We start from the raw sequence: 13,443 nt of genomic DNA, 5'->3' as shown, positions 1-13,443 counted from the left end.
GAAACCTTCCTCCAGCACTGCCCTCCCATTCCCTCACTGCTGAAAGCAGGGTAGGAACTGTGAGGTGACCAGAGGTGGGAATAAGGGCAGCCTCCTCCCTCTGTGCAGTACAGCCCAGTTAATAACGAACAGCACATCCATGAATAAATAAGAGTCTAGATTGTTTACTGAGCTCTTTATTTGTACAAAGAGGCAGGGCAGGGAGTGAAGAATGAAAGCAAACAGGAATGCTGCTCCAGGGAACACGGAGTGTGGCTGGGAGCTTCACCATCCACCCCCGTGAGCAGCACAGACTGCAGGCCAGGCTTTACAGCAGATGAAGGACTGAGAAAAATCAAGGATACAGGAATCAGTAAGCAAAAAAAGGAGCAGAAAGCAATAGAACAGTGCTGCCTTGCTTCCCCACTCTCGTTTCATTTGGATTAAGAACTCATTCTGTTCTAGGGGAGCTTCCTACTGTCATTTCACCAACTGAGCAGCAGCAAAGAAATTCCCCCCGTTCAATGCCAGTAGTTGGTGTCCTTGAAATGGAAGGGAAAACACCTCAGATGCAGCACAATGGGTTAGAGAAAAGCTCAACACAAATGTTCTGGAAGTTACGTTTTAAGACACTAAATAAATTACTAACAAAATGTTAAATACCAAAGTAATAATTAGTAAAATCCAGTTACTACTCGTAGCAGTGCAAAACAAAATAGCAGCATTCGTGTGAGTGGGATTCAGTGTAAACACTTGGATTTGTTACTGAAAATGCATAAATGGGTCTGGCTGGAGCTCAAACACTTCCAGAGAGCCTGAGCCTGGCAGGTCCCAGCATCTGCCTGGCTTGCAGACCTTTGAAGGCTCCTGTTTCCAGGAGGACAGTGACCAGCACATGCTGGAAACCCTCACCTGCACCCCAGTTCCAAACAGGTTCAGCAGGGCTGGTTTGGTATGAGGCTGTTTGGGGCTATTTAGCCAAGAGTTAAAGCAAATAACGTTGGGAATGACAAGCCTGGCCCTGAACAGCTACACCAGGATCGGGTGTTTCTGCTCAGAGGCAAGAATGTGCCAGACCCCCTCCACCCCCCCACCGCTGTGGTGGGTCACTGAGCCTTTGCCTTTGGACCATTTTTGGTCGGTTTGGGTTGGAAGGGACCAGAAAGATCATTCTGTTCCAACCCCCTGCTACGGACAGGGACACCTCCCACTCAACCAAGTTGCTCCAAGCCCTGTCCAACCCCCGAGACTCAGCGTTCAAACAAGGAACTGAAATAATGGGAAAACAAACGTGGCTGTGGTGTGACCGAGCATGTGGACCTGCTCCTCGGATGATGTTCTTGTGCTGATCCAGGCCGCGGGCGCCCACATGCACCGGGGATGCTCCCGAGCACATCCTGTAGGATCATCCTCGCCGGAACGCTGTAATTTGGGAGTATGGGGCCTTGCTCCAGACCCTCCTCAAAGCCAGCCGGGTTTGCTGCGAACACGCTGCCGGGAGCTCCAGGAGTCCGTTCGCTGAGGGCTGGGGTGTGATTTCCAGCCCCTGGACAGGCCCTCGCTGAAAGCAACGTCACGATGGAGCCACAAGATGCAGCGCGGGACAAGACGGGCGAAAAGCCACCCCCGCATGGTCAGGGCATCGCCGGCGGCGGCGGGACAGCGGGTACCACATGGGAGAACCGGAGTGGACCAGAGCAGGGGTGGGACGGTGGGTACCAGACGGGAGAACAGGTGGGATGCAGCATTCCCTCGATGCCCCGGCAGGTCCCGCTCCGCTACCGCCGCCGCACGGGCCGGTACACGCAGATGGCCATGAGGATGATGGTGAGCAGGAGGGCGCTGAGGATGCTGCCCAGCAGCACTGCGGCGGGAAAAGAAACAGCGTTAATTAAACACCGGCAACTCACTCCTGAGCCCCCGACGGGCTGTGCCCGGTGCCCCCCGCTCCTCACCCAGGTTCTGGTGCTGCAGCACCGCGTAGGGCCGGCTGCGCTCCGCCGGGCCCGGGGACAGCGCCCAGCCCCGCGCCGCCGACAGCCCCATCGCGACAGCCGCGACACAGCACGGCCCGAGCGGCCCCAGCCCCGCCGCCCCCCGGGCTTTGTGCGCCAGGCCCGGCCCTGCCCCTTCCTGCCGCCCGCCCCGCCCCGGCTCCGGCCTTCCGGGGACCGGCCGAGGGATCGGGAGCGGGGCCGGGATCGGGAATGCGCGTCCCTGAACCCCCGAGCGCATCTCCCCCAACCCCGTATGTCCCCCCAGCTCCGTGTCCCTCCAAGCCCCGTGTGCCTCCCTCCCCCCCCCCCCCCCAGCCTCCGCCGCGGTGAAAGTGAGTTTTGGAAGTGTTTAACTGGCCCCAAGGCGCTGAGGAACGTCGAGGCTGCACTGGGAGCGATAGGACGCGACTGGGAAGCCGCGGCAGGTGGCTGGTTCACGCCAGCCCAGGGCTGCTTTGTCCCGACCTAGAATTTGGGTTTAAAACGAGATATGTAAAGGTCTTTCCCTTTTTCAAATGCCAGAGGCTGCCAATTCTCCGGATGCCCCCGGCTCAGCCGGGATGGGATGTCAGGAGGCACCGACCTGCCCGGCTGAGGCAGCACCTGCCGAGACCCACCCCAGGAACCCATCCCGGGGCCAGGCAGTTCCTCCGCTGGGCCTTGGACCATTGTAGCAGAACGAGGTGTTGGTGTGTCAGGACAGCGGCAGCCCCCGTGTCCCCCAGCCCAGCCCTGAGCTCAGCCATGCACGGCGCTCCGTGAACGCAGAAAGGTGGGCTCCGGCTCCTCTCCCTCCGAGCATCGAGATCAGCTTTATTTTCCGTGTCACAGGACAGCTACAGACATGCACTGCTCCCACCCGCGGGTCTGCACAGCCAGGCCGTGGACATCTCCAGTGAGGAAATTCCTCCTCTGTCTGTGCTGGAAATCAGGGTTCTCCTCCAACCCGGGGAGTTTGGCCCCTTGGCCTCCAGCCCACAGGACACAGTGGTGGGTTCCATTCTCCCTGCAGTGAATCAGAGGATTCCCTGTGGTGGGTCCTGTCCTCCCTGCTGTGGATCACAGGTTTCCCTGACAGAAGGGAGAACAGGCTCCAGTCTGCCAGGACGTGCCAGCAGTGTCACTTCCACTGGGATGCTCAGGCACACCATGGAGCTGCTGCCGCTGGCACCGGGGCAGACAAAGAGGGGCAGTTTGTGGTGAGGAAGGCGGTGGCAGCTGCTCTCCTGCTGCCCCAGCAGTCCCTGTGTCCCCCGGCCATGCTGGTGCTCTACAGGATGGGTGCCAAGCCCACCACCTCTGCCCGGGGGGCTCGTGCGGTCTTCTCCGGCCGGATGCAGACAGCGAGGCGCTGAGGGAGAGAGCAGGAGAGGGAAAACACAGTGGGTTTCTGTGGGGGGAAGCAGCAGGCCCGTTGAGCCCCTAGAAGTTGAACCCCTAGAAGAGTACAGTATACTGGGTGGCATAAGACCATTCCCGTGAGAAGCAGAGAAGCTAATTAACCATTCCCATGAGCAGTACGGCCTTGAGAAGCAGGGAGTTAATTGGCAAGTTGATAAGTAGGTTTAGGGAGGATAGAGATGTGCAAGGACAAAAATGTTGGCTATGTTCATGGTGCAGGTGCATGATAATAGTATTTTGTAGAAATTACATTATTTACAAAAAAGTGTGTGAAAAAATGTGGGCTAGCTTTCCTAATAAAGGATGCTGCTGCGCTGAGGCTGCAGACAGCACTTGTCTCAACTTCTTGTGCAGTGTGTGTATGTGTATGTGTGTGCTTTTCTACATTGACCAAACCTAACAACTACGACAACTACACCGTGACAGGTTCCCTTTCTGCCACGAAGCCACACTCCTCTGAGCACTTCCCAGGCAGCTCTCCCAGTGGGATTTAATTGCCATATGAACAAAGAGGCTGAGGACACAACCACCTGCCCAGCTCCCTGACCCTGGTCTCAGGCTGACCCGAGCAGGGGTCTCTGCCCACCCCAGCCCACCCAGGAGCCATGGGATTGCCCATCCTGCTCCTGACCTGCTTGAGAGACCCCGGTGTCCAGACGAGCTTGTACACCATGTAGAAGGGGATGCAGATGAAGGACGATGCTCCGATGAGGTGTCCCACCGAGGTGCTCCACTCGGGGTACTGGTAGTCAAAGAGGGTCAGGGGTGGCTGGTCCAGGAGGGAGCTGATGACTATGAACTGTAACGAGCGGAGCAGAGCCGTCAGGGACCTCAAATCCTGTGAGCAGGTTGGGCCCCTCACCCCAAGACAGATATTGAGGGGCTGGAGCATATCAAGAGAAGGGAATGGAGCTGCGGAGGGGGCTGGAGCACAAGTCTGATGAGGAGCAGCTGAGGGAGCTGGGGGGGCTCAGCCTGGAGAAAAGGAGGCTCAGGGGGGATCTTTTACCTCTCTACAACACTGTGGAGGATTGGCTGGCAGGACGGGGACATATGGATGTAGCTGGAGCTATGGATGAACTGTTAGAGTATAGAACACGGCCTGACTAGGCCGTGAGAAAATCTGAGATAGCAAAGCTACAGTGTCTTTGTGCCTGCTACTTGGCTGGTAAACAGGAACAAAACAAAAGCAACTGAGAGCCACCTGTGTCAACATGGGAAGGGAGTGAGAGGTGGAATCAACATTTGAGCCAGAGCCAATGGTGAGCTCGGCTTTTGCAATATGCATGAGCTAATTATGGGGCATATATTAAGCTGTTAGCACTTATCAATAAACGAAGTTTGCTGATTCTCATATTGAGCGTCCCTCACTTCCCACGTCGCGACACAACACCCTGACAGGAGGGTGGAGCCAGGTGGGGGTCGTGCTCTTCTCCAAGGTAAAGAGTGACAGGACAACAGGAAATGACCTCAAGTTGTGCCAGGGGAGGTTTAGGACATTAGGAAAAATTTCCTCACTGAAAGGGTTGTCCAGCCCTGGCATAGGCTGCCCAGGGCAGTGGTGGAGTCCCCATCCCTGGAGGGATTTAGAAGCCATGTGGATGTGGCACTTGGGGACATGGGTTAGTGGTGGCCTTGGCAGTGCTGGGGAATGGTTGAACTTGATGATCTTAGATAGCTTTCCCAACCCAATTGATTCCATGATCTCCCCAGCCTCAGCACTGATGGCAGCTCATCCCACGTGTTATCAGGTTAAGGGGGTGGAACGAGATGATCTTTAAGGTCCCTTCCAACCCAAACCAGCCTGTGATTCCATGATTCTATTAACACCATCTGTATCCCACTGCTCCCCCTGCTCTCCCAACCACGACAGGCCAGTGTGGACGTGTCAGTGCCATCTCCCAGGCTCCCCCCCTTGCTGGGTGAGGGCTGGGGGTCTTTGTCTAACGACCCCCCGTGAGACAGTGGCCTGTGAAGGCTCCGTGTCCCCGTGCTGAAACAAGACCGTTTGCTGTCTGCTTTGATGATAATACTCCTCTCTTAATAACCAGGGCAGAGCGCTTAGAGTCATAATTAATCCTCACAAGGCCTCTTCTCCTGCAGATCCAGTGAGATTAGACCCCTCTGCCTCTTGCCAACAGCAGCCTTTGAAGTGCCGGGGGAGCTGGCATTTCAAAGGGGATGGATCCAGCCTTGTGCATGGAGATGGACCTGTGGCTGGCCCTGCCAGGGATGCCGTGGATCAGGAGGATGAAACGAGACTGCACTTGACCTGTCTGTAGTTCTGGCCATGGATACTCACTGCGAGCAAGGCAGGGCTGACAGCGACCCAGCACAGCTTCCAGAATAGCCCTGGGGTGAAGCCCAGCATGGCTTTGACATCGTGAGAGAACCTCTGTATCCCTGCCAGAGGAGAGAGCTGTCACAGCCCCACAGGGACACTGACAGCCACACAGACACCCCACCCATCCCCTTTCCAGGAGTCACACACAAGCTTCTGCCCCTCAGTCCCTGGATTTACTCACCTGTGTAGGGTTACACACCTGTGTAGGTGCCCACGGGATGTTTTCCGTGACAGAGGCAGTTTCTTACCGTAAAACCAGGACACAGCTACGGTTTCCAGGAGCACCACTGCCAGGATGGAGCAGCCAGCACCGAACTCCTCCAGCAGCTTCACCACGTAGGCTCCCCCCTGGAGCAGCACGAGGAGGGAGGGCGGCTGCAGACCCCATGGGGGTGAAGGAGTGGGAGTGTGGGGGTCAGGGATGGGGCTGTTTCAGTGGTACTCACATAGGTGAGGGTGCTCAGGGAGCCCAGGAAAGAGACTGTGATGAGGCCGAGGACAAAGAGCTCCCGTCGCCCGGCCAGGAGCTGGGGGTACTCATCCATCACGGCCGTGATCACGGCCTCCAGGCCCCCAAACTGCAAAGGAAATGCTGGCATGGGGTGGGCAAATGGGATGTGGGGACAGTCCTGCTCTTCCAAGAAAATCCACTCCCTCCATGGCAGAGTGGGGATGTCCCATCCCATCCCATCCCTCATCACCCTGCTGGGGACATGGCTGGGCTGTCCCTTTCTGCAGAGGCACCTACTGTGCTGTCCAGCCCCAGCGTGATCACCATCAGGAAGAAGATGATGGCGAAGAAGGTGGATCCCACCATGTTGGCAATTGCTTCAGGGTAGGTGATGAAAAGGAGGCTCGGCCCTAGGAGGGGACATTGTTTTGGTTGGCTGTCCCCTGGCACAGCCTGGGGTGTGGGCGGGAACGTGCTTGGGGAAGGTGCTGCTGGAAGGATGAGAACCTTTATCTCTGGCTACATCCTCCACCTCCACGTCCCTCATCTCAGCCATGTAGCCCAGCACGGTGAAGATGACAAAGCCTGAGAGGAAGCTGGTGAGGCAGTTCACTGCACTGGCGAAGAGAGCATCCCTGGAAGGCAGAAAGGAGGGAGATCCCCCTCTCCAGATCAACCCTCACCCCGACTGAGCTGCTCTGGCCACCTTCCCCCCCTCCCGTTCCCTTTTCTGGCCCCTCACACCAAAATCATCAGTGAAATGGGGAAAGATACTCAGCCTGCAGCCATGGGGACCAGGAGCTGTTGGGATGTGACCAGGGGACCAGGAGCTGTCAGGATGTGCCCCTGCTGCAGCTATGCCTGTGCAGCCCCCGTGCCCACCAGGGCCCGTGGCTGCAGAACTCACCGGTAGCAGTTGTTGTGGAAATGGTTGTAACTGGCCAGGGCAAGGAGTACCCCAAATCCAGGACCCAAGGAGAAGAAAATCTGTGCAGCAGCATCAACCCAAACCTGGTGGGAGAAGCAACAGGAGAATGGGCAGGGCAGGGGGTCCTTGGGGCTGGGATGGGGCTGGGAGGTGCCCCCCAGTATCCACAGCATGGACACCCCATGGCACAGGGATGGGGCCTGTGTTGGCACATGTGTCCAAACCTCATCTCCTGCCTGCCCCATCCCCCCAGGGAATGTCACTAGGTGGAGGGAGCTGGTATCCACCCTGGGGTCCTGCAGCAGCAGAATTAAGCAGTGTCACCTGTACTTGCCCATGTCTGGAGGGAGATGGAGTTGAGGGGAGCCCCAAACCCCCATACCCACTCCTGCCGGCAGGTTCGGTGCTGGCAGCACGACCCTCATTACCTTTAATGAGAATTCTCAAGTGCTGCCTGGTAATTACCCACAGGAAGCCCATTGTCAGGCTGGGGCGAGAGCACAAACAAAACCCGGTGAAAATGAAATGGGTGATTCAATTACGGATTTACATTTCCAAGAACCTGTCCGGGGCACCTGGTTTCTGTGGGAACAAGGCCCCCATCCCCTGTGGCGGGGCCAGACCCGTGGGCAGGGGTGGGTGGGTGTCCCAGGGAGGGTGCCTGTGTCCTGCCATCCCTGGGGCAGTGCATCCCCCCCCCCCCCGCCGGGCACTCACCGCAGTGCTCAGGAGTTTGCCCCAGTCTGGGCGCAGGTAGAAGACGACCCCCCTCCAGGCGCCGGGCAAGGTGGCCCCCCGGATCAGTAGAATGAGGAGAACGACGTAGGGCAGGGTGGCTGTCACCCACACCACCTGGGGGGACACAGCTGTCAGCCCACGGCACCACCGAGCACCCAACACCCCTGTGTCAGGCACAGCTCACTCAGGGTGCCCTGAGGGGCAGGGGCTGGGGGGGAGGGAGGTGATATTTTCTCTTCCTGCAGTCAGGTGAGTTGCAAAACCCCCACCTGGTGATGGGTCCCTCTTGCCCAGGGCTCTGGCATGTCCGTGTCAGGGCAGGGCTGCTGCTGGAGCCCTCCTTACCTTCCCAGAGGTTTTCACCCCTTTCCACAGGCTGAAGTAGACGATGGCGAAGATGAGGAAGAGGCAGAGGAGCAGCTGCCAGTGGATCTCCCCTATGTCGTACAGACCCCTGGATTTATGGATCTCCAGGACCTTCCTCCTGCAGGCAGGGATCCCCACGGCCGGGGAGCACGATCAACCCTGGGCAGGCAGTTGTGAGCTCCCCAAGAGCATTCCCACCTGACAGCCTGCTCCCAGGCACCTGCTTCCAAGCAGCAGACCCAAGTGCCTCCACAGGGACATGCCCAGCTTTAACACACCATCCACCTCTGTGGACTTACGTGTAAAACTCCTCGGCAGGGGACCTGGAGAAGTTGGTCCAGGTGACGTTGCTCCTGCCGAAGTAGTTGGTGCAGTCAGGGGTGTTCCAGGGGTTGTCGCAGCTCGCCCAGGGCAGGGTGCCCGAGAAGGACGAGTAGAAGTAGTAGAGAGCCCAGGCAATGATGGTGTTGTAGTAGAAGGAGACGTAGAGGCCGATGATGCAGATGGCAAATCCGATGCCTGGGAAAAGCCAAGAGCAGGCTCAGCCCCTGGGACACGGCTGTGGGGACCGTCCCTGCTGGCACGGCCCTGCACCCCAACACGTGGGGCCTGGGCTGGGGGGCTCTCACCTTTAAAGATGGGGCAGATGCGCTTCCAGATGGGGATGGCTCCTGTCCTGTGGAACTGCCCCAGGGCCAGCTCCATGTAGAAGAGGGGCACCCCTCCAAAAACAGCCATCAGCGTGTAGGGGATGAGGAAGGCTCCTGTGGGGAGGGAGCAGAGCAGGGTCACCACCAGGCTGCGAGGGGAGGACCATGGTGTTGTCACCTTCCTCCCTCACGGTGCTGCCCCAGTGCAGCACGTCGGGTTTGGATGTGTTTGTGAGATGCTTTGGAAATGATCTGGGGCTCAGAGATGAGAGACTCTGCTTGGAGTCCCAGCTTCTTGGGCTTCCCAGGACTCCCCCGCTGTACCAGGATGGTACAAAGAGCCACACAAACCATTGGGGTGCAGGGGAAGGGACTCTAAGCACCCCTCAGGTCTAGAAGTATTTTGGAGAAAATTCCACTGAATATGCACAGCCACCCCAAGACACATAATTAAGCTGTAATCTGCATTATTCATAACAGTCTCATTTTTACCAGGGCTACACTCATACCCCATGGAGGTTTTGGAAGTGGAGCTGCTCTCCGAGTTCTGCTGGGACTAGTTAATTTAACCCCCACGGCTCCTCTCTCTGAGAGCCCTCTGTGTGTGTGTGATGTGGCATCCCCAGCACCCCCAACATTCCCAGTATCCCCAGCACCCTCAGCATCCTCAGTATCCCCAGCATCTCCAGCATCATCTCCAGTATCCCGAATACCCCCAGCATGCCCAGTATCCCCACCACTCTCAGCATCATCCTGAGTATCCCCAGCACCCTCCTGTATTCCCCCATTTGCCAGACTGGACTGGCCCAGTGGGACAATGTTTTCTCCATTGTTTCCCTTCCAGGCACATCCTGGGCTGTGGGTGAGCCCAGCACTGGCCATCCTGGTGCTCCTGTTCTGTGGGACTGTGGCTGTACTCCCCCAGAGCTGCTGCCTGAACTCCTCACCCTCCTGTGTGTGTGGGGTGGGTGGAAATCCCCCACCCGATCCACAGCCACACAGAGGGGCTCAGCTTTGGTCCCAATCCCACAGGAGCGACTCACAAATAACTGCTTCAGTGTGGGCACCTGGGATCCACAGTTTTGCCTTGAGTATGGAACTAATTATCTCTTTCTAATTTTCCCAAGCAGTAGAGGATGTTCCCTGAAAGCTGACTTTGGCAATTAAATCCTCTGTGCTTTCCCAAACAGCACAAAATTCTCGTCCCTCCTTTTTGATTTCCACGTGAGAGAGGTTTCTACCCTGCTCCATTTAAAGCAATTTATTTAGTTGTCATTTACTGAAAGATTTTTTCTGCACAGAGCTTTTGTGTCTTCACTTTCCATTGATCCTTCACAGGCTGAACCCCCCGGAGCCAGGGCCGCCCATGGGGTCCAGCATTGCTGGCCAAGATCCACGGCAGGAGGGTGGGATCCTCATGAGGATGATTTTAAACCAAGCCACCCCAAAGGGCAGCTTCCAAGAGTCCCATTATCATAAAGTGTATGAACCTCCCACCCCAAATTTAGAGATCTTAATCCTTTATCGTGGTTTGGATCGCGCTAGTTTTCCCTTTGTGATCCTAGAGCTGCTAACACACCTCTAGCCCCATGGGGAAAGGAGAGAAAGACACCAGGGAAGGACCCCAGGGAAGGAGGATGGAGGGAATGGAGGAGGATTTTGAATGAAGAAAGATGCAAACAGAACAGAGAGAGATGTCAGGAGAAGTTGGGTCGGTCTCTAAACCGCCCTGTCCAGAGCAGAGCAGCTGGAGACAAAGAAAGAAAAGAAACAGGGAGTTTTTCAGGGTGGGAAAGATGGAAAAATGAGGAAAAAGATGTCTTTTCTTCAAAAGAAGACTTAAATAACCCCAGTGGTGTCCTTACCCCCTCCGTTCTGGTAGCAGATGTAAGGGAACCGCCAGACGTTTCCCAGATCGACGGCAAATCCGATGACCGAGAGGAGGAAATCCATCTTTTTGCTCCACTTGTCCCTAGGGTGGGTTTGAAGGTTCAAGGGTGCAAGGCTGGCAAGGGGATCCGGGAAGGGCTGCTCTGCCATCCTGCTGCCCTGGCAAATCCTGCAGGATTCAGACTGAGCAACTTGGGGCCGGGGAGGATTTTTCTGTTGCTGATGACAGATCCGAGGAGGGGAGGGTCAGGCTGACTGCGCTTCCCCACCTCCCGCTGGAAACCCACAGCACGGAGAGCAGCCGGCAGGGAAGGCAGAGCTCTGATCAAAGGCAGGAGGGGAGAGCAGCCCCCGAGCAGGGACCAGCCTGACCCCGCAGGGACCACCAGCTTCACCCTGTGGGGACCCACCTCACCCCGTGGGGACAAGCCTGACCCCACAGGACCGGCCACCCCACAGGGACCAGCCTCGCCCTGCGGGTCCCATCCCTTCAGTACCTGCTGGGTGTATTTGGGGGCTGGGTTGGTGAAACAGGACCATGTTTCCTCCTTCCTCCTGAAAAACCCTTATTTCTCTGTCCCTGGTGTTTTGCTGTTACCACTCTGCAAATGATGACACCAGACCCACCGGAGGAGGTGACCACTCATTTTTGCAGGGAAAGATCAGGAATCATGGAATGGTTTGGGTTGGAAGGGACATTTAAAGGTCACCTTATCCATCTGGGCTCACTGGGTCTCTCTAGGGTGTGAATTGTTGAGAATAAGCCACATGAAATTGAAATAACTTTCACTGCTGAGCTGTGACCAGGAGGGAATGGCAGTGTCCCCAGAGCCACCGCTCTGCCCTGTGTCAGTTTAACAGCAGATTTTATTGCAGTGATACATGCTTGAGCATGGGGTCACCGGGTGCTCCAGGGCTCTGGGGGGCTCCAGCCCTGACTGTCCCAGCCTTTCTCATCTGTAATTAAAAGAAACCCCAGGAAAGACCATGAGAACCGGAGCTGGAGCTGCGGCTTCAGGGCCAGGGTGAGCGGGTTGCTGTGACGACGTGACGCAGCTGCCTGGTGTCTGCCCGGTGTCTGCCCAGCACGGGAAGCCTCTGGACACTGTTAATCCCTCAGGCACACACATGGAGACCTGTTAGAAACCTCCAGTTAAAAACACATTTATTTTTTTGGTGTGTCTGGCCCCGGCTGTTTGGGGTGTCATAGAATGGAATCACAGAATCATGAAGTCACTGAGGTTTGGAAAAGCCCTCTAAGACCATCAAGTCCAACTGTTCCCCCAGCACTGCCAAGGCTACAACTCACCCATGTCCCTAAGTGCCACATCTGTACACCCCTGGTTGTGGAAGAGGAGCAGGGGACATGGCTCTGCCAGGGGACATCATCCACCAGCTCCTTGCCTGCACATAACCCTGAGAGCCCTGGGAAGGGGATTTTTAATCCTAATGAGCCACCCCACCTCACTGCGTGCCCCTGGGTGTCCCCTGACCCCGTGTGGGGAGCACGAACTGGGGTGCCCAGCCCAGGGCTGCCCCCTCCCAGTGGGCAGGGATGGGTGTAGGTTCTGGTCCCATCAATCCCTGCACCGGGTGGGCTTCACTCTACAGGCTTCTCCCTCTGTGCTGGGGAGCCCAAAACTATTGTTCCTTTAACATGAAATTATTGTTCCTTGAACACCTCTCCTTTCAAATACAAGTTTTCTGCTTGTGGGTTTATGAGGAGCAATGAGACTTTACCCCAAGTGAAGGGGTTGGGTGGGAGGGTGCCAGGGCGGTCTCTGCTCTGAGTGGAGAGTGAGTGGAGGTTGGGGGAGTCCCACCACAGCCAGACAGAGCCCTTCCACCATCAGCCCCCCTCCATGAGCCCCAGTGCAGCTCTCCCTGAGCCAAGCCCCAGCACACAGGTGAGGGACAGTTAATCTCCTGCGGTTTATACAGGATTTGTGTCACTCCTGGGACTTTGCAGAGCTGTGGATTCCAGTCCCAGTCCTTCAGCACGGGTGTGGAGATGAAAGCCAAGGCTGTGCTCAGCAGTGGGGGCTGCGGGGGCTGCCAGAGGGGCTGCCCTTGTCCCAGGCTTTGGGATGAAGGTGAGAAATCCCTGCTGCTGGTGTGATCTGCCAGTGGAGTGTGCCAGGGGAGCAGGGTTTAACACCCTGACCAAAGACCAGCTCAAGCATAAATGACAGAACAGAGGCAGCTGCAAAAAACAATTGATAATAGATAATAGCATTTTCTCTGTTGCTGACCCTTCTTTTCTCTGGGTGGTTTACATGGAATGGCTCTGTGTAACGAAGGGGGAGACCCTCCTGTGCCCTGGTCCTGCCTCTGCTCAGAAAGGCTCAGCAGATGGACTCAGTCACTGCCAGGTCTGATTGAAGGAGCTGGCTGAGGGGTCTGAGGGGACCTGTGGGTGTCTGTGGGGGTCTGCAGGGGTCTGTGTGGAGCAAGGACACCCTCAGCACAGAGTGCTGGGCTGAGACCGCTTTCCTGGTGTGAATCTGGCATCGTTTAAAGCTGAGCTACTTTGTCTCCTGAAGAGCCCCTTGTTTTCCCCACATTAATCTGTTAAATCACATGGGATGCACTTTGTTCTCCCACCTTGGGCAGAGCTGGGAGTGCAGGAACAGTGTGAGCCTGGCACAGCTGGAGCTGCTCCCACAGCAGCTCCAAGCTGGAGCTGTGCAGTGCTTTGC

General features: G+C 56.7%; 1 protein-coding gene and 1 long non-coding RNA gene across 2 annotated transcripts; both read right to left on the bottom strand.

Annotated features, from left to right (window-relative positions):
• Positions 1–156: 156 nt before the first annotated feature.
• On the bottom strand, positions 157–2,089 carry LOC116795936. The gene is made up of 2 exons (XR_004360202.1): positions 1,935–2,089; positions 157–1,843 (listed from the first exon to the last, which is right to left on the bottom strand). It is a non-coding gene; the product is annotated as an uncharacterized LOC116795936 (long non-coding RNA).
• Positions 2,090–3,119: 1,030 nt separating this feature from the next.
• Positions 3,120–10,894, bottom strand: LOC116795979 (sodium-dependent serotonin transporter-like). Its single transcript, XM_032706140.1, has 13 exons — positions 10,720–10,894; positions 8,834–8,968; positions 8,504–8,723; positions 8,184–8,322; positions 7,818–7,952; positions 7,080–7,183; positions 6,680–6,807; positions 6,470–6,582; positions 6,168–6,299; positions 5,970–6,069; positions 5,680–5,780; positions 4,009–4,176; positions 3,120–3,327 (listed from the first exon to the last, which is right to left on the bottom strand). Exons 1-13 carry the CDS (start codon positions 10,892–10,894, stop codon positions 3,247–3,249), a joined length of 1,731 nt encoding a protein of 576 aa, XP_032562031.1. The 3' UTR covers positions 3,120–3,246.
• Between the last annotated feature and the right edge of the window lie 2,549 nt (positions 10,895–13,443).

This window comes from Chiroxiphia lanceolata, chromosome 18 (genome assembly GCF_009829145.1).
Source record: "Chiroxiphia lanceolata isolate bChiLan1 chromosome 18, bChiLan1.pri, whole genome shotgun sequence".
Classification (NCBI taxonomy): domain Eukaryota; kingdom Metazoa; phylum Chordata; class Aves; order Passeriformes; family Pipridae; genus Chiroxiphia; species Chiroxiphia lanceolata.
The sequence above is the reverse complement of the archived record's forward strand: the minus strand, read 5'-3'. Positions and strand labels throughout refer to the sequence as shown.

Bases quoted from the DNA above. Each gene is read 5' to 3' on its own strand.
- LOC116795979 (XM_032706140.1), bottom strand. From the start codon at position 10,894: ATGGCAGAGCAGCCCTTCCCGGATCCCCTTGCCAGCCTTGCACCCTTG. The intron at 6,583-6,679 runs GTTCTCATCCTT...GTCCCCTCCTAG, and splicing joins GGATGTAGCCAGAGATAAAG to GGCCGAGCCTCCTTTTCATC. The intron at 3,328-4,008 runs GTCAGGAGCAGG...TCTCTCCCTCAG, and splicing joins CACCGGGGTCTCTCAAGCAG to CGCCTCGCTGTCTGCATCCG.